Genomic DNA, 27,502 nt, shown 5'->3' on the forward strand with positions numbered 1-27,502 from the left:
TCCTGAGAGTTGTTTTAGGTGCTGACAAAGTGAATGGTTTTGCTCCCCAGTCCCCTTTGCAGTCATACACTGGGTGGCTGGGGTGTCCTTGGCGATTGGAATGAATACTACTCTCTGTCTTCTTGCCTAAAATATCTCAACTGGTCATCCAGCAGCAAGAGCCTGGCTGAGCAGCCGCTGACAGCCTGTGTCCTTGTGGGAAAAGGCCAAGTGACTTGTGGGAAAGAGCACTCCCACACTGTGTAGAGGGCCTCCAGTAGCCAACATGTTAGTGCTTTCTGTGTCGCCCTAACTTTTTGTGCCTTTCAGTGTTTGCATTTTGTTCTCACACAGCTTCAAGAAAACAACGTAAATTTTTAGAATTTATCTTTTTGTTTACATATTTCTCCTCTGGGAGGAGAAATGTGATTGACAGTGTCTTCACTAACGAGGTCAAAGAGGTGGCAACCGATGTAGCCAATCTTTTGTCTTCTGAAAGAACTGTATATAAGACAGAGCAGAAAATTAAAGATAGAACTTTCCTGTTGACCTTCTTGCTGCCTGCATCATTCTTTCGTGTCCCAAAGTGCGACATTTCTGTTGAGATCCAGCAGCAGAAGTTGGAGGAGCATGTTCTGTAACTCTCTGCCATCCCACCCCATTCGGTGCCAGAAATTAGGCCAAGAGGGAGGCCGGTGTCCCCTCCCCCCCCCCATCTCTTTCTGGCCCATGCAAAATAATGAGAAGTGGAAAGCTACCACTTCAGCAGAGTTGGTTATGAAGGGGAGCCTGACAGAACACCACCACTGTTAGCCGGAGACCATGTGCAGCATCCCAACCTGTGGCAAGCAACTGAAGAGCAGAGCTGGCACCTGTTGTGGCTGGTCTGCATTGCAGGAGCTACATCAGCATGGCCACATTCATGGTGTCTGTGCAGCAATGATGAAGCACTTCACCCAGCTGGGCACAGCTCCCTGGGAACAGGGTCCTGACTGGCATGGAGTGTTGGCAGAAGTGGATAAGAGGAAACAGAAGGAAACCAGTTTTCTGCACGGTGATATGCCTTGCAACCCTAGAAAGGCCTGACTGGTTTGTAGACATGATATCCTCAGGTATATTTAATTCAAGGCTAAGTTCAACCAGTACACAGCCCAGTGCATCTGCACTGAAGGGGAGACCCTGCAGCAAGCACTGAACTCTGCTTTATCTCTGCCTGCAGAGGACAAGGGGACTGACATGTCTCTTGTAGTTCTGCATAGAGATACGTGGAGAAAACTGCTAATTAGTTATGACCAATTAGCTTCATCTTTAACAAAAACTTCACTGGTTCCCGTTTTTCCTACTGTAATTATTTCCAGCCCCATGCAGTTCAGGATCACTAACTTTGCCACGTGTATGGGGGTGGGTGGCATGGAGGGCACAACACCCACCAGCTTTGGGAGTGATTTTAACGCACCAGTGACATTGGTAGTGTCAAAATTGTAAACCTTTTCAGAGTTCATGGCATTAGCATTTCCCATCAATGTGCAAGTGCTTTTTTTTATGATGAAAAATGTTATTGGAAGATGCAGAAAAAAAAAAAACAAACAAAAAAGCTTTGGAACTTTTCCTCCCTGCAAAATGGTGCCCATAGACAATACTTTTCTACTAAAAAAATTACATTGTAGAAGAAAAAATATAGGCATTGTTTTCAGATTGGAATTGTGATGTTGGACTGAGTACTTTTTTTTTCCCAAATGATAAGGACGATAGAACAGAACAAAATTTTACTCTTATCAAATAAAGTGAACAATGTAGTTTTGGAGAATTATACAAAACAAGTCATGCAAAACACAACAGGATGCCAGCTTAGTTTTGCAAGGCTGACAAAGCAGAAGTTATGCAAAGCAATGATACTGCGTTTACTCAGAATGGGGGTTGAGGAACAGACACCTAAAAAGGACCCAGGACATTGAAGACAACCCCCAAATAACCATACAAGGACTTCCAATAAGGGTTGCAGCTATATAAGATCAACTAAAACACATACATCAAGTAAGCAGGGATAGTCAATAAGTATGTCATCAGTGTGTATGATAAAAACTCAGTTTTGAGCATTTACCCAATACTTAAAGCACTCAGTCAGAGGAAGAATTCTCCAAGTGATCAGCACACTACAATAAAGAATGCTGCTTTCTAATACTCCAATCTGTGTTAGAAAGTTTTTATCTGGCCTATTTTGGTATTAGAAGGGGGCCTGAAATTTAATTCTACTTACCCTGGATATTGCTCCAAGTCTCCAAGCTTCCAACAGCTTGACCCCAGAATGTGCCAGAGGTTCTTTGTCATGAAAATTAAGCTCAAAACCAGAGCAGATACTGATCCAACAGCTGGAGTCTCAAAGGCAGACTTCGCACTTCACAGGAAGTTGTCATTTAATTACAAGGAGAAATAGGGACTTCATCTCAAAGGTAGTGGACCATGTGACCAAAGCAAACATCTGGCTGCAGTAGAGCAGGGGACCTTTCACCCCAAATGTGTCATGGTTAGGGATACCTTCTCTTCCACTGACTAACCTGGTGTGCTGTTTTCTCCTCTGGAGAGCTCCTGAGGTTGAACAGAAAGCACACAGATAATCTCATGATTTAGTATCTCTGTGCAGGCCACACCCTCTCACTGAACTCTAGGAAAGAGGTTAAATTATCTCGGATGGTATTGTATTATATAAGGTCCAGCCCTGTGGCTTGGTCATGGGAAACTGGTTTGTCTTCTTGCACTTGGCATGCCCCTAGACCAGAGGTAATGTTTCGTTAAGGAGCTCTTAACACTGGGAGACGGCTGGAGAAGTCTCAGCATTTTCTCAGGCCACAGGTGAGCTCTTAAATGGGAAGAGAGCAAGCCCCAGGCCTTGTGTCTGTGATGGTGGCAGGAGGTTGCCAAGCCTGCAGACTGGAAGAGAAACTCAGCACTGTGGTATAGCTCCTGCTACAGAGTGTAGTTGCTATCCACCCATGGTAAATGCCTTGCCCCTTGCTCTTACCTTCACCCTGGATGAGAAGCTCAAGGACAGACTAAACATTAACCCAGAAACAACCTTCCCACTGGTGCCTCTTACCACAGCAGCATGCCAGAATACAGGGCTTAGCCACAGCATATGAAGGTACAGATCCTGGCAGCCCAACACTACCCAGGCCAAAAAGGGGAAAAGAAGGGAAGCTTCATGGCCTCTTCTTGTTGGCAGCTCAGGGGCTTACTGAGCCAGCAGTGGCTTTGTGTTTGGCACCACTCCCCCAGTTTATCCTCTCAAACCCTGTGAACTTTTGGTGGCCACAAGATCCTGCAACAAACTGAACTACAAGTTAAGGGTGCATCCTAGGGAAGAGGGTGGGTGTGGAAATCAAAACCATCCTTTTTAGGGTGGGAGCTGGTATCCAAGGTTTAAGTACAGAAAAGAGACAGCTTAATTTCACAATAATGTTATGCATACAGAAAAGCTCAGCAAAGACTGTCTTTGGGTAGAAAGCACACACAGAAAGTGCTACTGGGCTGCATAACCTGGTCAAATTGTTTCCCAGCCACAACAGTTGGCAGTGGCAGCACAAGTCACTCTTGAGCACTTCAGGCAGAGGTAACCAAGAAGTTCGAAACACCCGTGGCACTGACTGATAGTCACTGTAGGTCTTGCAGGGGCCTGAGGGATTTGTGTCTGGCCCAACTGCTCTTTTGTGACCTGAATTCAGCACTTTTCAGTACCACTGATGTTTGTGAAGCAGAAGGAAAGTAGATGAGGGCCCATGAGGACATGTGAACTTGGCTCCAAGGTGCAGGTCTGTATAGGCCTTGCAGATACCCCTGCATCCACTAGAGATTAATAAAGAATGACCACATGTGATTGGTTATCAATATGACCAGAGGAAATAGTCCTTAGTAAATACATGTGGACCAAAACCAAGAGCTGAGGAAGACACAAAAGAAAAGAAACTTATAACAATCCTCACATGTCCTTCCCTTCCAATTTCAATTAAAAATTATTTTCAGAATTCCCCATCAGAGTCAACACCTTGATCCTTATGCCTACTTCAGAAGAGTTTATGTACATAGACCAATATTTATTATATACTGTAGACATATGTTTAGTCTAATAATACATGTTTCAAATGCCTTTATTAATAAGCATAAGGGCAAGTCAGGAGGAAAGATTTTTAAGCTTTTGCAGAAAGCTCTAGGAAATAAAATTGTAAGTAAACTTCTAATTTTCATGGTCTTGATTTAGAAGATAATATCTAACAGCAGCAAATCTCTGTGTGCACCCATGACCATAAGAGTATAAATAAATTAGATTAGCAATAGTATCTAGGTGGCATAGTTTGAAAATTAGTTCATTTTTTAGAGATATTGTAGTAGGCTTCCAGTAACATTTTCTTCTCATCCCACACTTTCAATGCGTGCAGTTCTCAGTGACATTCAGGGGATCTATCCACTCTTCCCAAAACTTCACTTCCATTTTGATTACTTCTTTGCTGTGTGATTGGCCTCCACAGGCCTCTCCCATCTCAGTCTTCTATAATTCATTCAAACTGGCTGACTTGACCAGTGAGGCAGACCATATGTCTCAGGTGAATAGGCACTAGTCTGTCATCTTGGCTACAGCGCACGGGGCTGAGAACACTGTGGGCTATGAATGCCTCCCTTTCCTTCTTCTGCAAGCACTGACAACTTGAAGGGTTGGATTATAAACCACAAGATGTTTAAAGAAGGCATAATCCACTTGGGTTCGAGGTCAGTCTGAAAACAGAGAGCAGAGCCCCCATTATAGCAGGGTCTGCTGCATGGTGTCAGTGCCAGCACTGCAGGCACACCTGGACTAATGCACTGATCAGCAGGAAAGTGGGGCAGCAGGATCTGGCATAAGGAAATAAGTTGTATTTACCTAAATACTTGACTCATCCTGGTCTGTGAAGGGCTGACCACACAGGCAGGGCATCTGGCCCAGGGGATGGGCAAGCCTGGGAGGCAGGCAGAAGGCTATCAGACCCCATTTCCAGAGGCAGATAGGGCATCTATGTGTGCTAGAACCATGGAGGCCAGCTCCTTGGTTCAGGGGACATTAATGGGTTTTTTTCTAAAGAATATCAAGTCTTCTTTTATGACCTTGTTCCCAGAGTTTTCAGGTTCACTACCAGTCATATGCCATGGATAAATCACCTTAAGTATCATGAACTCCTAAAGAAAAGCTCTTGTACCTCCTATGATGAATGGGAGTCAGAGACAGGGATATCAGTGTAAAAACCCAGCACAGGAGGACTCTAATTGTAGGGCAGAGAGTGAGGCTATCAGAAAATCCAGTCATCCCCAGGAAAAGTCCACATAACACTAGGCCCTGCCTGCAAGCAGGCTGTGGTTGGTTTCATACAGATATGAGAGTTCCTCTATGGAGCAAACTCACCAGCACAGAATGATGACAGGGCCTCAAAACTGAATGATGATGAGAAAGAAAGCTCCAGCACTTCCCAGCCAAGTAGGAGACATACCTTGTGCTCCCATGAACTTCCTACAGGAACTAAACTGTAGAAGCAGCTCTGCTCTCCCACAATCCATTTCCTTGTCCCAGCCTGAGTCCCATGGGGTGATGTCCCCCAGCTTCCAGAACCTCCACAGACCTAACACTCATCTGGAGACAGGTCTTGATTAGTAACAATGTTAAACACACTCTCCTGGCAGGCTAGACAGTGAAGGCACCATGCCCTCTAAGAGAAGGTTTTTCCTGACCAATTCAAAAGCTTTAGGCAACAATGAGGGAGTGTTCTTGGTTCATTATTTCTGGAGATTTTACTTGTAGATAAAGATCTCGTTCAAGTCTCCATCAGAAAATGCATAAAACCACTGCTTGGTTGGGTCTTTTGCACCATGTCAGTTCCTGTCATCACATCACAACAGCTATTTCCTCTGCACCCTCAGCTGTAATCCTGAACTGCACAGGACAGGATGGGCTAAGTGGGGAGTAGTACAGAAAAGGATGAAACTCTTCTGACACCTTCCAATCCATTATAAAGTCTGATTTGGTCTCCAAATGGTCCCACAACTACAGCCTTGCTTACTGGGGCAGATGAACTCTTGTGACCACACTTCCCCTCTCTGGTCCATTTCTTACTGACAGTTGCTACTGATGACCTTCTACAAGACGGGAGGGAAGTGATGACAAACTCTCTTTTTGTTAGGTCTCTTCTTCTTCCTCACTAACTACCTCCTTCAGGTCCTGAGGTCCCTGCTCTGCTCTCTCTTTCACATAGGCTGCCTTGATCTGTTCAAGTTCACACAACTCTGCTTCCAGCTCTTCCCTGTGCATTGACCGACGGTTCCTCAGCAGTTTCATGGGGAAAGGGTTTAAGTCATTGAAGGCAATGTTCATCAGCTTCCTATGACAGAAAGGACAGCTCTGATCAACTTATTTATGGGCTAGTAACACATGGTAGCAGATACACCAAGAGCATTCTGGGATATTAACGAGTAGGGCCTCAGACTTCAACTTTCTGAGCTTAGAAGGCACCAAACAGCAGAGTCTTAAAATAATTCTTTCCCACACAAACAGCAACCCAAGCAGTACTTCACATACACTTATACATCCCACCTTTTAAGGTACCAGTGTGCAGCCATCATTCAGGAGACAATGGATCAGATGCCAATTCTGATGGCCTGTCAGGGAGGAATATTCTTGATGTTGAGCTCTTTTGATCACAGAAATCTTCATCTCAGACACAGGTTGCCATTCAAGGTCATGGATTGTGCTGTGTTCCCAAACACCCCAACTACAGCTGAGAGACACCCAGCAGTCAGTGGTACAAGTACCAGCTGCTACAAGGAGGGTGACTTTATGTCTTGCTCTGCTGTAGCATGCCTTTGCCCAAGCCAAGAAGATTTTAAGTAATGCCATGAAGGGAAAGTCAAAAAGAGAAACGTATTCATGTCTCACAGACCTATTACTGCATATGCATCTCTCTTAATAAACTAGTCACAACTGTTGTTAAGCTGACCTAACAGACAAGCAAGTACAAATACACAATGGAAGCTTGTCTACAACTCAGAGTCCTACCTGCCATCCATGATCATCCTTGTGAAAAAGCGTAGGTACTGGTAGATCTCCACACTGTCATGAATTCTTAGGATTTCCTCCTCGTTGTACTTAAAAATCGCAAGAGCATAGCGAAAAATGACCTGGAGGGTTGAAAGATATTTGAGTGGATAAAGTTTTAAGGAACTTAAGGTTCAGGCCATCCTGGCATAAAAGATGGTGTCAGGCCCACAACACGGCAGTACCGACTAGATCCAGGGTTACTCCTTCTCTCAATAGTCTGTACTGGGGCAGGCCTAAAGGAGTACAGAGCTAATCTCAAGAGAATGACCACCCATTAGCTAATCTGCAACTCCAGAGAATACCAGGACCAATTTGCAAAAGGACCCCACAAGGATTTCACAAGGGTTCTCCAGTTCTCCCTATGCACAGGGACAATGCAGGACTCACGTTTTCAGATACTGCGTATCTTATGCTCCCTTTATCTCTAATACTCTCCATTGTGTCACAGAGCAGGAGACATCATGGCCTATCAGAGCTCTGTTTTTTAGCACAGCTACCCACTAAAAAGTACCAAGTGCACAGAATCAGGGACAAAGGTTAGCCTACTAGCAGCAAGTACATAGAAAACAGGGGCTTGGATATCTAACAGGCAGGGTAGGACAAGCGGTTCAACCTCATGTATCTTTGATAGACGTGTATGCCCATCACCCTGTCACTATGCCACAGAGGTGGTAAGGATGGGAGGGAGGCCTAGACTGAGAGTTGCACCTTAGTTCCCTCATACAAGAAGGCATCCCACACGCGCAGGAGGATGTCGCTGACCAGACTGTCCACAAAGGCCACCAGAAACCAGTTGAAGGTGATGAGTGAGACATCAATCTGATACTGTTCAAAATGAGCCATAAGGCGAGGCAGCTTCTCGGACAGGAAGTCTTTGAAGACTCTCTGATCTACCTAAAATTGACAAAAAAGAAAACAATGAAGTCAAGAGCAGTCCTGTTGTTGGAGGAGAGGAGTGATGCAACAGAACAATGGCCCTTGTATTTCAGGGTCATCACTAGTGTTGCCTTCTGGTGAACCACACCCTAGGAAGAGCAGAGCATTCTTTGTCTCCCAACCCTTCAAACTCACTGAGCAGTGAACTTGTATGTGGCATGCAGTGCAAGGCACGGAGCTGAAACAAGGTCAAGATACAAGCAGAGAAACATACATTCTTCTCACTCAAAGAATCATATTCCTTCCCAATCTCAAAGTCAAGAGGGAAAATCTGACACATCTTCCTGTATTGGTCTTACCAGGATTTTCTGTGATACCTGCCCACATCTGAATGATTCTACATCACCCAACAGACTGAATACCTCAAATACCTCTGACCTGCAAGTGGAGCCTGATCTTCTCACTTAAGGTTTTCTTTGTGGTCTGAGTACTTCTGTGCTTTGCTTCTGGTTGTATGAGCCAAAACACAGAAATACAGTCAGTCAGATCATTGATCCAGGTTTATAAAGGTTTCATCTCAGCAGAGCTGTGCTTTCTGGAGGGAAAGTGCTAAAGAGCAGGATCATTTTAAGGGCTTCCCCCTGCCATATATTAATGCCCCAGCTGTGTCAGCCCACTTAGCTGTATAGGCACAGGGGTATAAACCATGCAGGTAATATGCTTTGTCTTTAAAATTTGCAATTTTAAGTTTTCCAGCCAACTCACTCTATCAAGCCAACCCACAAAGCATCACTTTAGATGTTCTTCTTTACATGGGTCTTGACTAGACTTTCAGATACCAGCCATGAGGTCAGAAATTCTTTCTAAAGACTTTGAGCTGACAGTGGTTTCCCACCAAATCTAGGCGAGCCTCTTCAGTCTGTCATATTTTCCCTGTTAGTCTCTACTTGTAGAGTATTGAGTGATGTCTATTAAATCTCACAGCTAACACAACCTCCTCTGAACAGACATTTTGCTATCTTCAAAGTGATATGACTGTTTCCCCAGTCTGTGAGTTGGCATCTCCACCACCACACCACTGTCTCAGTGAATGTTAGTCAACAAATTCAATGGCATCATCAGTGATCTTGAAGCCTCCTCTATTGTGGACCCACTGATAAAATCAACCCTCTTTTCTCTGAAAGAACCACACATAACAGACACACCAAGGTCACAGCCAGGCTTACCAGACTGAGCACTGATGGGTGTGGGTGGTATGGGCACACAATTACAATTTCATTAAACTATATGGAAGTTGGCTTATCTCTTTGTCTGCCTGGGAGGACATCATATACTTGACACAAGACACACTGAAAACCTTGAAATGCAGTGATTTTGAATCAGGTGAGTAAGTTATTCACAGCACAACATTTGACATCAAAAGGCCAGAATTTTTTCTGATGTGCAGAGAGCCCCAGAGTGAGAACACCATGCTTAATAATGAACTGAGGCAAATACAGTGAATATAAAAATCTCAGCATTTTTATCCACATGTACTTGGCACTCCGAAGAGAGTGCGGCTTCAAAAACATCATCTGAAGGGTTGCAAAATGGTGCCTTCCTCATACTCAGTGTACACATACCCGAATTGCTGCTTTACCTCTTTTAAGACTTCTTTATAATAAGTAACTGTGCAATTAATATGCACTTTCCTTCTGACTAACCTGACTTCCATGTTATTACTCAGGAGTGGTACCCCATTAGGAAATGTAGAGCTGGTGACCAGTTTTGCTGCCCTGTGTGTCCTGATCCTGTGAGTGTAACAATTTTGTACTCTCAAGTCTCCAGTACCTCTGCAATGGAAGGCATTGCAAGATGGTATCACTATCCTGTGAGAAATCAAACACACAGCAGGTTGACTAGTCACTTCTAATCTTTACTGTAATTCACTGTATGAGAGTCCAAGCAGATGTGAGGGTGCTCAGCTCACCTGTGATGTTATTAGTGTGTCACTGTAGTAGTCTGCCGGCATTAGGTTTTCCACAATATAGACTAGACACCAGAAGGCACTTTCCTCATCTTCTAGGACCAGGAGAGCAACAGCTGCCAATCTGTGATGGACAAGACATGGTGAGAGAATACAATAATGTGGGAGGAGTCATCAACACAGGGAAGAATGCAAGACTTTTTTGCATGTCTCCAGCTCCATCGGCATCCAAAATATCGAATGTTGCAGGACAGCCAGGCAGAGGCAAGTTATCTGTTTCTGAAGGAACCACAGGGATATGATTTTTTTTCCCATGTGGCTCTGTCAGAACATGTGGAACTGGTGTGACAAAGCCAGGTGTCCCAACTAATGGAAAGTTCTGTAGATCTGCTGAAGTTAGTAGTGTACTGATTTGCGCTGTTTCAATACAGGAAAGGTCACACAGAGGTACTCCGTACTATGTGATATATTTCATCTCTCCACACTTTCTTTCACAGACCCGACCTCCTTCAGCTCTGACTTACTGCCTTTTAGACAGACTAGAAAGAAGATACCTTAAATTAAGGGCTCTCTGGAGGAAAGCTTCTATCATCTTTCTGAAGAACATCCAAAGATCATCAGAAATAAATAGCTTACACAGACCTTCCTCATGTGAAAAGGTCCAACCAGAAATTCCCTTCTTACAGCTAATGCCTAGTGCCTTTTCTACTTGCCAGCAAAATTCTATGAAATTTATGTTTCTAAGAAATTTAGGTTTGTCTTTCCTATAGCCTTCTTTGGGAAGTGAAAGAAATTTTTATATTCCCTGAATCGTCTCTTTTCCAGACAGAACAACCATGGTTTCCTCAGTCTCTCTTTGTGTCATTTGCTGCAACTCCCTCACATATTAACACTTCCCAACATTTCCTCCAAATGTTTTCAGCAAAAAAGGGAATCACCAGGGTGTTATTCTTCTTTGCTACTTTACATTACTACTTAAAAATTCACCCCCAGCCTTGTGGTGTTATTCTGGGACTGCTTCACTCTTCCTCCTACAGCTGTTTGTCCTGGGTTGTAGTATATTCTATCACCATCTTCATGAACTGTTGAAACCAGGTGAGGCAGTGCTCCCTGCCTCCTCCACTCTGGACTATCTCCTGTTAATGAGCCCATCAGGCCTTATCACATGACTCACCATCCCATTGGGAGATGCTCCACCCAGAGGGAAGAACCAAGCATTCCAGCCTGGATATAAGCTGAAACTCTGAACACCAGAGGGATGCTTACCCACTGGATTCCCAGAGGACCTGAGCTACCAGACCTTTCTACAGGATCACTGCTTCAAGAAGACCCCCTCATCTAGACTGCTTCCATCACTCCGCTCAAGTTGTATTCTGACTCTGTCAGTAGTCTTTTGTATTATTGCATCTATTTTATTTTACTTTCTTTCCTTTTTTCCTATTAAATTGTATCTCTGACTTGGAGCCTCTCATTTGTTTTGCTTCCAAACTACTACACTGTTCTTTCCTATTCTGTAACTAGAGAGATGCCACACAAGTGCATCCTGCTGCTTGCTGAATCCCAGTAATAACACTGGATGAAAAGTAAGTCACCAAACGCAGAATTCTGCGGGTAAATACCTACTGCTAGGACAGAACTGTAGAGAGGCAAGAGCCTGAGGCTGCTTGAATCACAGCCTAGAGTATGTGTCTATACCTTTTCAATGCCATCTCATGAAGAATGTTCAGTCCTTACCTGTTCAATCCCTGGCAGTACCCAATGGCAGGATTGTGCCAGGAGAATGCCAATAACACCCTCCGGAGCTTGGGGATGAGCTGGGAGGTGGGAGAGGAAAAATGCTTGTTGCTGGTCAGTGTGCGGGGCAGGTCAAGCTCAACCTGCCGGCAGGCAGGGTGCTCAGTGCTCCAGCTCTGCTCCAGCAGTTGCTGGTAGTGGCCAGGCACAGGGCAGCAGTGCCGGCTGACCATCCACCTCCACACCCGCTGCCGATGCTCCACGGGAATGCCGCTTCGGATCAGACTCTTCAGCTCTGCAGAGGGGTTCAGCTCTCCAATGCTGTTCCATCTGTCATGGAGGGGCTTCTCCACTATTTCCTGACTCCGCAGTTTGTTGGACTTTATCTCAAGGGCTTGGATTTTGGCCAGGAGTTTCCAGTCCTCAATTTCATAGTCAGGTACAGTCATAAACCCATACTCATCATACTCGCTGAAGGGATACAAGGCAGTGATTAGTTCAAGACAGTGCTGCTACCTGTATCAAGGACACTTACTGCTTGGGGTCATGCCACTTACAGCCTGCCAGGCTCACGTTACCCATGCCAGAGCACAAGTACTTGTGAGCATGCACACCCCACGCCCCTCCCTTTCCAGGCTGCACTGAGAGCTGAGAAATGCTTATTAGGCCTCGACTTCACTTTGTTGTGCTGTCTCTTAATAGTAAATCTGGGTTTTGCTGATACCCTCACTTGTGATTTTTTTAAAGTGATCTCAAATACTCGTTGGTAACAGTACTTCTCCTTCACTTCTCTGGCAGTTGCATGTGACAGCCTGCCTCAGAGCCCTGAAAACAAAAAGAGCCTGCAGCACAGGCATACACACACCAACTCAAGCGTAACTTTGCTCTGAGCTGCAGACCAACCTCATCAGACCCCCCTAAAGAAATACCGAGCTTGCCCTCTGTACCTTCTCACTACCCTGTCCCAGTGCAGAGACAGTTTTGTGGGAGTGGACTGGAAAGGCTTTGGGGCATCCGATCAAAGAACAAAGATCCACACTCCCTTCTGATGTCTCCTTATACACAATGCAAATCTCTTACAGATCAGAACACACCAAGAGTACAGACAGTACAGCCTGACAAGGGTTTGTGCACCTTCTGTCCACAGGGTGGGAAACTTGTAAGATATCATCATATTCTTGGCAAAGAGACCAAGCCTGGTCTCAGGGGTCTCATCTCCAAAGCTACCGGGAGAACCTGCAAGACTGACCAAACAGATAAAATGGGAATTGCTACACAACAGGGTTCCTGACTATGCAGGAAGGCATAAACACAAATGTAGGCTCCTGCTATAAAATATTCCTAGATGTATCTTGCCCGCACATTTCGCTTGGCAGACAGGCTTCTACAAAGCTGTGAATATCCTCATGCTCTCAACTCTTACCTGAGAGGGTTCAAGTTAAAACCTTCTTCTGCTTCTTCCTTCACATCCCACTGGAGAGCTTCCTGGATGAGGTTCTTCACCAATTCAGCATGCGAGTTGGGCAGGTCAGGCACAGCCTCCTGCAGCTTTCTCAAGACAGTCAGGTATTTGCTCTCCATCTGGCAGTTTCTTGCTTGCAGGCAGGCACACTGATGGGGAAACAAGAAGGAAAGAGCTCACTCAGTGGTAGTCCTTCCTGTACTGCCACTGCTCTCTACTGGCCTGGTCTGCATATAAAGTAAAAACTTCTGAAGAGCAAAGCCCCAGGAAACACATTTAGTAGTTTTCCACAGTCAGTGGAATTGCAGCCATAAAATGAATCACCACAGTCTATGAACAAACAGGAGCAGCAGTAGCTAGCATGCAACAGAAGTTGCTTATTGAGTGGGAGACCTACTGCATGATCACCGACTTTAACTACTGCATTGCATCAGTGGCTGGCCACACCCCACCAGCCCAACTAAGGACACAGTCAAAGAGCTAGCACTGCATCTGAATTCTCTGCAGTCTTTTCCCCTCATCCTCAGACAAGTTCTCAACACCACATTGAGCTGTATCCTGATATAACATACCACTCCAGAGACTGAGCTATAAGTATACCATTTTCAGGATACATGGTAGCACCATGGACTAGGTGACCACATGCCCCTCAGCATCCCCAGTCCCATGGCACTGGTACACATCATTTCTCATGCACAGGAAGCCCAGCTGAGATCAAACAGCAGGATAGTACCTGCCACCACCTTGGTCCTGGGCACAGAAAGCAGAAAAAATGAATGAGGATTATTAGTGCACTCCACAAGTGAAGAACTAAGGTCACACAGGTGACAACTCACCCAGTCTCACAGGAAGCTCAGTGAAGACTCCTGTTCAGTGGGAAGCAGAAGTTGAAAAAGAAACCACAGACAGAATTAGGTTGCATATAGAGGGGACAGAAAGGAGCATGGTTTCTTTCATACTATCACTTTAACCAGCATTGTGCCTCACACTGAGCATGCTGGGCTCGTGTGATTACTTCCTTTTTGAAGGTTATGGAAGCCTCAGGATGAGAGGGCAGTTAGGAGGAAGGCAGGGTTTCAAAGAACTAGAAAGCAAACAGATGTAAGAATGGCAATAACACCCCAGAAGCAGCTTTTTGCCCTGTACAAGAATCCATGACTGTGAACATATACCTGTGGTGGTGCATTCCCTCATCTAAGGCCATCAGATTCCCCCATCAGAAATGCTTTTTAGGCCTCAGTCTTGATGAACAACACCTGGGTTAACCTCTTGTGCTCATCAGAAACACTATTCAATCAGGAATTGGTGCAAATTGATCTAATGAGCTTCTGTTTTTAACAAACACCGTTGGAAACTTATTTTTCTTGCAAACCCAAGTGGAAGAACATTTTTGTCACCAAATTTTCAAAGAAAGTTACCAATTGCAACCAGGATGGCAAATTATTGTGACTAAAGGCAATTCTCTGGTGAGCCTATAAACAGTGGTCCTAAGTGAGACCCTTTGAGCTCTCCTGGACCACAGTGGGCTGCAACCAGCCATCTCCCTTTGACTGGGGCCTCTCAGAGCCAGAGAACTCTCAGATTTGCTGTAGTTGAGGGACCACTTCCAAACAATGGTGACAAAGCCTGGCCCAATACCCCCACTCCTCAAGGCTCAAATCTTTGCCTGTTGAGAAGATGCAGACACCTGACATGACCACGGAGCTTTTCACAGGTACTTTGTACATACCCTGGGTTTGTGTGAATGTGCTACAGAAAATGTACCTGGAATCTTATATTCTTAAGTATTTTATGTTGACAAGTAAGTTAGGCCTTTAAATGAGTCACTGTTGTGATTGCAGTAAATTCCATAGAATCTTTTGTAAATTGTTTAAATTCAGCCATTATTTAAGTGCTGTTAAGTTTAAGTGCTGTTAAAATCTTTAGGCCCAAATTATTGTTCAAGTACAGAGCTAAGTTTTGCACTGGAGTTCACAATGAACCTTATAGCTCTATGGGAGGGCCTCCCTTATTTCTTTTATGCTAAAGCTTTCCCATCTTACCCTTTTCCATCCCCAGCTTCCATGTAGATTTTTAATTGCTTTTACTTTTAGATTGACTGATTGTAGGTTTTAGTACTATTTTATCTTTGTGTGCTTTAACCATCTAATAAGTAGTAGAGTGAACCTTGGCAATGAGCTTTCCAATGCTTTCACTTCAATATTGAACCTGCTTTGCCTAACCTTTGCTAGTGATTCCTTAAGCAACCTGAGACACTCATTCACAACAATACCCTAAACCCCCGGGAAGTAAATCCTAGGCAAAACCCACAGACCAAATGCCAGGACATACACCCCCAGCCTTGAAAGTGGTTCCCAACCAGAAAATAGGATTAGACAAGTCTGAGAGTAACCAGGTTTTTCACACCTACAGAGCTAGAGATAAAAATACAACTTAGCAAAACATAAGAACTCTGATCTAACTGCAGTACCTCAAGCATGCTGCTGCCTGGCAATGCCAAGCCCAACAGAGAAACCATGACTAGGTGGAGCCAGGACTCAGTCTGTCAGCTCTCAGGAAACTTTTCTGATTGAGTACACAGTATTGCTTTTTTATTTGCATAGCTGAAATGCAGAAATCTGGTTAAAGTTTCAGGACCTTTAAGACTAATCTTCGCGGGTATTTTACTTTTGTTGAAGAATTAAAATGATCATGTCTAATCTAGGGACAACACAAAGCAGTAAAGAGGTCACACTAAAAAAAACCACAAGAAAGCTTATTCCTTGTGCATCAAAATCTGTTCCAGTGCCAACTTTGAAAATAAATTAGTAACAGTTCACACCAAGGAAAAAATGCCATTTGGCCTTACCTTCATCAGAAGGGCTTTTTCATTCTCAGCAACATTTGTCCAGAGTTGAGTAACCTGGTGGATCTCTGAATTGAGAAACTGGTTCTGGGTCTTGTATGCATCAATATCATCCTGCCATGAAGTAAAACAGTGACACAGAGAGTTCTTAAGGTGCTTGAAATCCCTTCCATTTCAGAGACATCATATTATGTTAAGGACAATAAAATATCTCAAAAATTCTGTGTTCTGAGGAGCAGACAGGACTCCCCAGTGCAAATACTGCCCACAAAGGAAATCAAGGCACGATATTGTCATGCATCAACAAAACATTTGAAAATGCTACATGTATATATATACTTAAACACACAGAGAGATATAGATCATATAAAGCCAGGGATGCACTTAAATAACAGTAAAAATATATGCATTTTGTTTGAGTTCTGTTTAGTTGATTTTTTTAGTTTTGTTGGGTCTTTTTGGTTGGTTTTTTTTTGTTGTTTGTTTGTTTGTTTTTAATGAAACAAATCATTAAAAATGGCTGGCAGGAAAAATGAAAACTCTCCACAGAAAGTGGCTCTTTTGCAATTCTCCACCTCACACTAACCCGTGTGAGCTATGCACATACAACAGCCTGCATCTGAAAGAACCAGGATGTATAGGGAAATCATTTGCAAGAGAGAAATAGAGAGCAACAAAATAAGTAAAGGCAGCGAGTCAGGCTGCAGTTGTGAAACAAAAGAAAGAAGAGAAAGTAGCAGGCACTGAATGATGACAGGAAGTCAAACAGAACAGGCTCCAAGCTAAAGCTGACCCAAATGCATTTCACTACCCTGTTGGCATCAGGTGAGCCCCTTCCAGCCTTCCTCTCATTTGGAGACAGGTGAAGGAACCAGCAAAAGTATATTCTGTGCTTACTGCAAAGAGCACCCTCCCACTGAACGTGAGGGCATAAAAATGGGCCCAAAAGACCTGTGCCATGTCACACACCTTCAGATGCTCAATCTCCTCTTGCTGCTTATACAATGTCTCTACAGTGATAGTGTTAGCTTCTTGCAGGGGGTCAGAGAGCTCTCGAGCCATCTGCTCTGTCAAGGTCATGATGACTTCCTGTTTGGCATGGTTCTTCTCCATCAGAAGCTGCACGTGTTCTTTGAGCTCCTGGATATGGCTGTCTCTCAAAGTCAGTATCTGCTCTAGTTCCTTCTTTTCTTGTTCAAGAGCTTCCAGTCGACTTGTCAGATCTGCAATTTGTCTAACTTTGTGACGCACCAGCTCCAGCCTGTCCTTGTCTTCTGCTGCAGTGAGATACATACTAGATACTCGCTTCTCCTGCTGGGCTGCCTCCAGAGCTTTGTGGAGAAGCTTGACCAGTTCCTGGAAAGGGAATGCAAAGCCATCACATCACTGTGCTGTCCAGGGCAATGGCTGCATGGACAGCAGAAACCCAACAGTGAAATATCTTTAAATTGACTCCTTTCAGAAGGAAAACAATGCAGAATTCTTGAAACCACAATGACATCACAGTGAGAAGTTCTGCTCTCAGAGCTGGGCCCAAAAGGTCTCTGCAGCAGTTCACAGACTGGATTGACATGGATTGCTAGCAGAAAAGCTGCTGCCCACACTGTCTGAACTCCAGCTTTCCTACAATCATTCTTCAGAAGCTCAGCAGAGAACATGGAGATCTGGCCAGGAGTGGGGTAAAATGGGAGGGAAATAATGCAGTCTGCAACTACCTGTGCTACCAGAAGGAAACTGTATATCCATTTTAACCTTCCTTCTGCCAGAGTCCTCCTTCACTCTATCCTGCATGAAGGCATGGAACCTTGCCCCACAACACACTGGTAACTCAGGCTCTGGCATCTCAGACCCTTAAGAAAGCAAATTAAGGATGCAACTGACTGCCCAGCATGGGACTTGACTCTCCTGCCTCTTCAGCTGGAAGAGCTACCAGCATCATTAGCAGAGAACCTGGCATTGTTCCATGCTTTGAAGAACAGTATCATTCATGAGAGACAGCCCTTGCAGTGACCCATGCCCTGACTTCTACAGTCAAATCACACCTTAAAGCTGGGTCACAGTTCAAAAAGAGTGACCTGCTGTTAACACCATGACTCCACCTGGCAGTTCTCACCAGTGTCACAGTACCTATTCAGGACTGTACTTAGTGAGCAATAAAGATGCACAAGCAAGACAACAGCAGAGTGCACTTGGATTTGGTTTATCTCCCTCTTACACATGGCTGCACTTCCTAGAAATGGCTGAAGGTCTTCTTTTGTGCTGGCACACTCAGGCACACACAAGGTAGTAACACCAGGCACTTCAAGTGGTCTCCAGTTACTGCCTGCTGAGCACTTCTCAGTGCTTCTATCACACCAATGTGTAAGAGAGTCCCTGTGACCAGCCTCAGGACCCTGACCCATAGAAATAGCAGTCTCTTCAACACACTCACCTTCTGTGACTTGACTTCCTCTGTGAGTGTCAGAATCTGTTGCTGAAGGACAGTCACTTTATCCACTGAGTTCTTCTCCCTCGACAATTCTTCAGAGCCTGGGAAGCCACTGTTCATCCACCTGGCTTTCCTAATCCAGTTCAGCCTGGGCCCCATCCTCCCATCTTCCAGGGTCCCCTCCTTAACTGAGGGGAGATAGATTTAATTTACAAAGAATTGCTTTGCTACTATGGACTCAAGTCTTGCTATGGGGAATCACAACCGTTCCACAGAGAAGGCTGACATACAGGACGTGGAAAATTGACCCACAGGATTTGAGCCAGAACAGTAGGGATCAGACACTGATATGACCACAATAAACAAAGTTGTGATGGTTTATGGTACCTGTTAACCCACCTTGGACCCTGCTCATCAGTCTGGACCAGAGCAAACGGAAGTTACCACCACACCATGGAAAGGTATGCATGCAGTGGAACTGCCACACTTGGCCTGTGACTGTGCAGCAATTACGCTTTTACCTCAAAGAAATAAATCTGGTGGGTTTTATTTTTATTTAATTTTTTTTTTTGCCTCTGCAGAAGGTTCCAGAGGTAGAAGATATACACAGATGGAGCCTGAAGCGGAGCCAAAAGAGTCAGTCTGGTGGCAACAACATGGGAAGATACTTGAGACAATGTAACACATTCTTTATATCCTTTGAAAACTTGCCACCATCTCCTTTCCATTCCAGCTAATCCCTGCTAGAAAGCACCCTACTCTGCTCACGCAGCTCAGTAGCAATCACCTGCACGTCCTGCCTCCACTTCTGCCTCTTGCTCCTCATCCACATTCTCAGGATGCTCTTGGAAATCATCAAATCTAAAGACATTCCCGTTGTTCCCCCACAGCTGCTTGGAGCCACAAATATTGTAGACAGTGTTTCTGAAACAAGAAGAGATCAAGACAGCCTAGTGAACAGAAGTCATGATCACTGCAGCCAGCTAATGCATATTCAAACTATTCAATGCTTACCTCCCCTTCCTTCTCACCCCTCCTCCCAAAACTTATCTCTTTCACTGCTGAGAAAATGAACTCTTTACAGAATTGGTGGATTTGAGGAGAGCAAGCTGTACCTGATGTAAACCAGGAAGATGCCACAAAATCAGTACAGCAATGTAAAATCACATGATCTTTCCCCATGTGCTTGAGTCTTTTACATAAACACATCAGATCAGAGAGGGATGAAAGGTAACAGTATACCAACCACATCCTTCCCTCTCCTCCTCCTTCCCTCTCAGCTTCCTTCACCCATCCCTATCCTTAGTTCACTGCAAAAATCCCCAGGTGCCAAGAAAAGCTGCCAAGAGAAGCTCAGTTACCTACAACACAGCCAAAACTGGACAAATTAACACATTTGAAGCAGCCACAGGTCCTGTGCTCTGAAACGTTTAATAAATAAACTTGCCCAAGATTATTTACAAAGTCATAAACTAAAAAGTAGTAAAGAGTTTCAGGAACAAAACAGCAGTTAGACCCAGGAACAGTTTGTTACAACTGCTGCTATTGCCAGAAGTACTAAGAGATGACTTTACAGAACCATGGGGAACTACAAACGTACAAGTAGTTTGTGTGAAACCTGCACCAGAAAGTATGCATACAAATCTTTTTCTTCTCCTCCTGTGCTGTCCTTCAGCTGAAACAAAACAAGTCCCTTGTTTTGAGATCTATAAAAGACTTGGTGTTTGCTGCTTTCCCAACTGGAAATGAAGCTGCCATTTAGATACTATTATCCTTTTGACTAGCTACTGTAAGGCTCCAGAGCAGAAGAGCAGACATTGCTGACCTTGGAGAACATATTGGTGTGTAAGACTAGCAGACCTCGTCCCTGTAGTCTGCAGTTAGTACTCATCCAATGCAATTTTCCTACTTTTCTCTACCTAATGCTGCACTGTTTTCCCCGTGAGACTATAGCAGCTCAGGGATCCAGATGTCCTACACTCATGAAGACCCAGCTGGACCATGATAGAGCTTGAAGAAATGTTTACTGAACAAGAGGAGCAACACAACTTAAAAAAGACAACTGTTACTCAAGCTCACAAAAGGAAAGCATGGGAGCAGGGGCCAAAGCCATGTTTGCGTTATTTTTAATCAACGTCAGTAGAACAGAATGCATAGCCTGAAAAATAGAGCAGCTGACTTTGAGGAACTACAAATGTACGAGTAGTTTGTGTAAAACCTATACCAGAAAGTATGCATACAGGTCTTTTCATTCTCCTCCTGTGCTGTCCATCAGCTAAAACAAAATAAGTCCCTTGTTTTGAGGTCTATAAAAGACTCAGTGTCTACTGCTTTCTTAACTGTAAATGAAGCTGCTAACATGAAACTCTGGTCTCATGGGGAATCTTTCTTCATATAAGCATCAGACTGTAGCTGCAGTACTGGTAGAAAAAAAAACAGTGGTGGCAACTTCCACACCAACAATATTTGGCAGCTGCCTACCACACCTATGGCCACTTACTCGTTTTTCATTATGTGAAAGTAAGTGACTAGGAAAGACAGAGACAGGGATGAGGTTGTCTTTGTGAAACTGTAACTGCCCAAGACTTGTAACTTTTAACCTGATGGGGCTACCCAGTGCAACAGGAGACAGAAGCAGGCAGTAGGAATATTAACATCCTCAAAACTCAGCAAGCAAGAGCAAGCTGTGCAGTCAGGCCACATTACAGACTCAGCTCCTTTTCCCTGGAGTTCCTGCTTTGGAGAGTAGACTACACGCAAGGTCCTTTGAAACCACTGGAAAGAGCTAATGGGCTTCTAAGACTGCCTACTGAGTACAGCTGAACCTGACCATGTGCTCTTCCAAGACTGCTGTGCAGATGCATCACATTAGGTATGCAGAGCACTGACTACACTGAAGAGACCTTAATCAAGTCCTAGGTCTGCCACCAGGATCTTTGCTAAGAGAGTTAGAGTATGTGAAATGCATCAGAACAGGAGGATGAAAGTGAAAGACCCACCTGCAGGAAGTGTACTTTGGCCTGGACCACTGTTGTGGTTTGAAAGCAAAACAAATGAGAGGCTCTAAGTCAGAGATACAATTTAATAGGAAGAAAGGAAAGAAAGGAAAATAAATTAGATGCAATAATACCAAAGACCACTGACAGAGTCAGAATACAACCTGAGCAGGGTGATGGAAGCAGTCTAGATGAGGTGGTCTTCCTGAAGCAGTGATCCTGTAGAAAGGTCTGGTAGCTCTGGTTCTCTGGGAATCCAGTGGGTAAAGGCCCCCTGTATGGTCCCAAACCTCAGATTATATCCAGGTGAGAATGCTTGGTTCCTCCCCCTGGGCGGAGCATCTCACAATGGGATGATGAGTCATACAGGGGGTCCTTGATGGCCCATTAAACAGAGATAACTCCCAGAGGGAGTTATCTATGAGTCATGGGCAAGGCATTTGATGGGCCATTAACAGAAGATAATGGCCCAGAGGGAGGGGGTCTGGGAAAACACTGCCCCACCTGGATTCAACAGTTCATGAAGATGGTGATAGAATACTTTGTACACATCCTACACTAAAACCCGGGACAACCAGCCTCCAAAAATGTTCTCCCACCTAGGCAAGAGTCCCTTTCCACACAATACATGATGGCAAGAAAGGCACACAGTGGCAAGCCAGCATACCAACTGCACTGCAGTTCTCTTCATGCACTTACTGTATCTCTGTCCAAGGATGCTTAAGGGAAATATTCTGCAGAGCAGTAGATGTTTGGGGTGCAGGCAAAGATGCTGCCTTTAAACCCACTGCTTCTGTTGGTGTTTTCACGAGAGGCAGTAAGTCTTCATTGTCAACTACATCTGCAAATGTCAAAACAAAATAGGACACAAAAGCAAATAAGCAAGACAGAATTCCATTGGACTAAACCTGACAGCCACAACCAATAGTTTACTACAGGTATACATTACATGTCCAAGTGGTCAGGTGGAACAAGGACAGTAGAGTAGGCTTCCATAATTTCAGGTCAAATTATATAAGTTTCCATGTGCAAACAGAATCAAGGACAATCAAGTGATTTCAAACATATATATGAACATGACTAACCTTAAACAATCAAACTTTAACTGCCCAAAGGTACAAGGAAGGAGAATTTTGCTGTTCTCTTCCCACATTCCAAACCACATTTGATAGTTTTAATGTGTGGATAACACACTGTAAGCACAGTTTGTTACCAATTTTTTGTGTGCTGCAGCAAGACGCCAGAACCTTTTAGAGCAGACACTTACTAGGGAGGGGATTATTTGTTTCAAACAAAATGTGCATCTAGTCATTATTAAACAGGTAGATACCCTGGTTGTGCCCTCCCCTGATCCACTGACATGTCTACTACCACTTCTAGGAATAGATATCTTAAGCCCATTGCTGAAAAAACTCATACTTGCTCTAAAATTCAGAGGTCTTACAAGAGTGATATATCAGATGTGCACATTTCACATGTGTGAGGAAAGTCAAGATGATCACAGGACACCTGAAAATCTGCAGACACATGCTGCGGATTAGGATGCAGCTTACCCTCTTTCATAAATAGTAAGGCAGAAGTGTCAAACACTGGCCAAGCACTGAGAACTGGCACCTGCATTTAAAAGCCTGGCCAAAATTTCTACCCACTTCCAGATGAGGAACATCATTCATCACCAGAGAGCTAAAAGCAAAAGAAAGGCTGACATGTGCAACACCTACTTGTTTTTCCAGCCAGAGGTTCATTCACAAGCTGGGAGCTGCCCACAGGAAATCTGCTCTGAGTGTTGCAAAATTCCCAACGTCTCATTTGCAGCTGCTGCAGCCAGTACATCATTGCCTGTTTGCTGATTGCCTAACATAACACAAAACAGGAAAGGGAGGGGAATCATCTCATCAACACAAGACATATCCTGAGGAGATGACCACCACTCTCCTACACAAGTAAGCAGAAAAAAAAGTCAGCTGTATGCAGTATATGCTGTATTTCTATCCTCTGGTCCTAACACTGATTTGGGAGGACAGAGGAAATCTTTAGTATGGCCTTAAGGAGTAGACTCTCAGTGGACCACTGACCTAATTTTAAATGTGTTTTGGTTTATTATGGTCCAAGACTAAGCAGAAATGTCACAATTGTTTTAGACAGGAAGCATCCCCAGAGCTTTTTAACAATGACTTACACAGAAATAAAAGTCTAGCAAAGAATTCTCCTGGAGCAACCATTTCAAACAGGGGAGTTCATTTCTGTTCAGTAAATTACATGTGGACTGCAGGAGTCCTCAATCACTTTAATTTGGCACAGAGTTCAGTTTTTATTCCTACTCCGGTAAACAACAGCCATCTCAAAGGTAAGCAGTGAGCAATGCCTGCCAAAGCAATGCAAGTAGTTTAGGTCCAAGTGGTAGCAATCCAAGCTAGGAGGACTTAAATGAAACTCAAGCTAAGAGATACCTCAGTACAAATGTGTCTGTCCTGACTGGGGATTTTTCATTACCTTCAAAGTAAAAGCTCTGCTTGGTGTTCTGATCTCAAAAACTCTTTCCCCATTTTCCATTTTGCAGTCAAAGCTGGCGCTGGAGAGATCAATAGACCCCAAAGGATTAATGTCCTGGGCAGTTCTGTAGTATAGTAAGCGACATTTGTTTTCATCATAAAAGAACCAGCGAGACTTCCAAGTCTTGATTGGCCCCTTGATGCCCAGCTTATTTAAATAGCCACAGAGTTTTTTTCTGGATGTTTCTGTGCTGGTTTTCAGTGGTACATTTTCCAGTTCTCCAGGAGAAGGAAGCCTGTCTTTCTCTCTTGCTAAGGGTCCATTGCTGCTGCTAGTGTCTGGATCTGGCGCCACTAAATTGCCTGGAGCAGCAAGGGTACATGCTCCACTTTCTGGTCCTTTCTTCATCTCTTTAAGGAAACAGATTGAAACAGGAAATTCTTTAGGTAAACAAGCCAATCCCAATTATATCATTGCTGTTACAGAACCTGCAGACACAAAAAAAGGAAGGAATAAGCTCAGGTCTGCCATGTGACAAAAAAATACTTCCTAGCTTTCAAACTACACAGCCAAGGTCTCCAACTCAACTTTTGGTCATTGCTCCCTGCCCTCCTCTGCTCAGATGACCTCTAATACCTGTTCTCTCCCTTTTTGATTCCTCAATTAGGCTGGACTAGCAGCCAAGAAAAAAACAGTACTATAATCTCTTGTGTGAAAAATAAGTGCAGCCTGTGGGCATACCAAATCAATAGCAATAACCAGGACATTTGGTAATTCATGGTAAGGAACAGCTGCAGATCATAGCAAGATAACAAGCTCTGGGGATAGGCACATAGGTCAAGGAAATGAAGTAAGTGTGTCCGGGTACTTGCACTAAATGTTCAACTAATATTTTAAATCATGGCATCTGGAGAAAAATCCAGCATTATTCTGCATCCTTATGAATAATTTGTGTCAGCTGACTATAGTTGCTAAAATGCCAGCATGTTATGTGTTAGTTCTTCATCCAGTAGGATGGATTCATATGATGGATTATGCACCAGAGAAAGTAATTCTGTGGTTGTTGCAAAAGACTTGGCTGCCTCAGTGACCAAAGTAACTACCTAGGTCCCAGAAGTGTAAAAGGAAAAGATGAAACTCAAGCTGGAAGGGATCTTTGTAAATCTCAAGTTCAGGTTCCCTCTCAGATGTAAAAATTGTAGCCAGTTACACAGGCCCACATTCAGGTAATTTTTTCCTTATGCAAGGATGGCAATTTTGCCACATTTCCGAGAACTTTTTCAAGTGCTTAACCATATGAGAGGTGTGATTTTTTGCTCAGAGCTGCAGATACTCACAGCTCCTGTATTAAGAAAGCTAACAACATCTAGAAAAAGTATCTGTAAATAATTTCTTGCATTTTTTGAAACTTCAGTTCCAGGCAGTAACACAGCTGAAGCAAGTATGTGAGCAAATAAATTGCTGTGGTGTTAAGTTAGTGTGAATCCACCTGCAGACACAAAACTATTCAACACAACATCCAGCTGTATGACAACATGTCAATGAGATAATACAATGGAGCACACTGAGATGCTTTCCAAGCTGTTCTTTTTCTTCAGCTCTTAGGAACAACTTGTCCCCACGACTGAAAGTTTATCCATCCGAGCACTGGCTAAGCCCCATCATGTTTACTGATGTCCCCTCCTGTTTCCACATTAGCTTTATAGGCAACTATCAATAACATTCACTCTTTGTGAAAAGCTACTTAAATTCTTTTAGTTCACTCCCTTGACACTGTGGATCATGGTGCTGAACACATTCACAAATGCCAACAACAGGCACTCCTGGAAAAGGTGTTGCCTCAACTAAGCTTCTGAAACACAGAAAAAACTTCATTTCCAAGTTAATTTTGCTTGTCGCAAATGAAATATCATCAGGAGGAACAAACACTTTCATCTTTCCCAAACAGACACTGGGGCTTTTATGCCAGTACAAGTATCTTCTGTACCCTCTGAAGATTCCATCACACCTCTACTTCTTGCCAGTGTTGACGATCCTTGGACCCACACCATGAACAGGACCAAGCAAGCATTTTAGGTGATTTAATTTAGGTAATTTAGCAAGCATTAGGTTCAAGAACCACGATACAAGGAATCATGTCAGAGCATTCAAAGACGTCTAGATAAGACCTCACCTCCTTAAGGGAAGTAGAGAGGAGCTCCTGGAAGTCACCGTCTTCTGGCACAGAGCTATTGCTGCAAGCACCACCAAGCAGGTACCCACAGCCTCCAATAAATCCAGCAGCAACAGAAAAGCAGCATGTCTCAGGTTTTCTTGGGTCCAGTAGCTGCCAGGGAGTTGCCTGAAAGATATATTTAGCAGAAAGCTACCCTGACACTGACTCACCAATGAAAACGGATCGGGGTGGACCCTGCATAAACCTTTCCGGAGCTGCTGGTGCGATCAGCACAAGGCAGCCCCCACCGCCCCTCCCCGTGCCTCCCGCAGCGCCGCACAAGCGCCTCCCAGCCCAGCTGCGCGGCGCGGGCACCAGCGACGGCGGCCGGAGCCTGGCACGGGGCTGGCCTGAGCCTGGCACCGCTTGTACCAGCGCCCGGCTGGGACGGGGGGCATCCGAGCCGCTCGCCGGTCGGGGATTTTGGAAGGGGGGCGGAGTGGCGACGCGGGAACCCGCAGGCCCCGCCGGGAATACCTGCGGTGGCTACCGCCCCGCCCTTCCTGCCGGGCCGGTCTGCGGCGGTGCCGGCGGGGCGGGGCCTGGGCGGCCCGGCGACAGCGGCGGGGACGGGGCAGCGGAGCAAGAGGGCAGCGGGGCGGGGGATGTCAGCTGCGGCCGCCGGAAAATAACAATAATATAGGGCATTTTAGATGGGTTTCGGGAAGAAAGTGATTCATCGGGGCGATGCGACCCACGTAAGGCAAGCAAGCAGAGGGGGACGGTACGTGGGCTAGACGGGACCATCAGGTGCCATCTGCCATGAGGGGACTTCTCTCCCGAGCTGCAGAACCACCGGGTGGTGGATGCAGACGTGCTGCGACAGCCACGGCTGTGTAGTCAGCTGGGGCAACTCAGCTCAGTCAAGCACATTTCACAGGGTAAGAACAGTGGTAAATTGGTGACTTGGGACACTGGAGGCTGATAGCATCAAGCCACGCCAAAGGAAAAAGCCTCTGGAAAAGATATTACGAGAAATAGGGGTGTCAGACCACCCTAATGAAGCTGTGCAGGTCCTGGGGACACGGGACAAGGTGCACAGCACAGCCAGGTTCACATGCTCTCTGACAGCTGCCTTTTTGCCTACCAGTGCAGCCAGGCACTGCTTGCGTTGGCAAGTGCTGTATTGGCCTGGGAAGGCACTTATGCCTTATCCCAAGAATAAGGCGTCTGAATGGCTTTGATTTTCGTCGTGTGCAGTAAAGTGATAGCTGTGCCTTTTCCACTGGTCGCAAAAAAGCCCTCTGAGTTCAGCAAGTTTTACTGAGTTTTATCGCTGACTTTAGCCAAGTTTAGTACCAGAACAGCAAAAAGCAAACCTGTCCAGGTGTCTAATGGCCCATCTTTCCACTGGCCTAAACTGCCAAACTATAGAGCACATTAAGCTGATTACAGCA

The 27,502-nt window shown here is 44.7% G+C and overlaps 2 protein-coding genes across 6 annotated transcripts in view; both read right to left on the bottom strand.

Annotated features, from left to right (window-relative positions):
• Nucleotides 1-7,136, bottom strand: part of CORO2A (coronin 2A) — a 67,257-nt gene extending 60,121 nt beyond the window's left edge. Inside the window, exon 1 of the mRNA XM_066181473.1 lies at nucleotides 7,049-7,136. The gene's annotated coding sequence lies outside the window, so the exon portion shown is untranslated. The remainder of the gene's footprint in view (nucleotides 1-7,048) is intronic.
• TBC1D2 (TBC1 domain family member 2) lies at nucleotides 1,684-26,344 on the bottom strand. 5 transcript variants are annotated; one of them, XM_066181470.1, is made up of 15 exons: nucleotides 26,064-26,344; nucleotides 23,891-24,378; nucleotides 23,119-23,251; nucleotides 22,097-22,238; nucleotides 19,189-19,325; nucleotides 18,405-18,589; nucleotides 16,943-17,329; nucleotides 15,977-16,087; nucleotides 13,090-13,277; nucleotides 11,667-12,137; nucleotides 9,936-10,056; nucleotides 7,799-7,984; nucleotides 7,049-7,170; nucleotides 6,587-6,651; nucleotides 6,292-6,374 (listed from the first exon to the last, which is right to left on the bottom strand). In XM_066181470.1, exons 2-14 carry the CDS (start codon nucleotides 24,296-24,298, stop codon nucleotides 6,612-6,614), a joined length of 2,631 nt encoding a protein of 876 aa, XP_066037567.1. In that variant the 5' UTR covers nucleotides 24,299-24,378; nucleotides 26,064-26,344; the 3' UTR covers nucleotides 6,292-6,374; nucleotides 6,587-6,611. The 5 variants fall into 5 exon arrangements, with proteins under 5 accessions (XP_066037566.1, XP_066037565.1, XP_066037569.1 ...); XM_066181469.1 differs by lacking the exon at nucleotides 6,587-6,651 and having other exon boundaries at nucleotides 1,684-6,374; nucleotides 23,891-24,300; nucleotides 26,064-26,342; XM_066181468.1 differs by lacking the exon at nucleotides 6,587-6,651 and having other exon boundaries at nucleotides 1,684-6,374; nucleotides 26,064-26,342.
• Nucleotides 26,345-27,502: the final 1,158 nt, after the last annotated feature.

Source organism: Chamaea fasciata, unplaced genomic scaffold (genome assembly GCF_029207755.1).
Source record: "Chamaea fasciata isolate MVZ Bird 193981 ecotype frontalis unplaced genomic scaffold, bChaFas1.0.hap1 SCAF_4, whole genome shotgun sequence".
In the NCBI taxonomy this organism is placed as follows: Eukaryota; Metazoa; Chordata; class Aves; order Passeriformes; family Sylviidae; genus Chamaea; species Chamaea fasciata.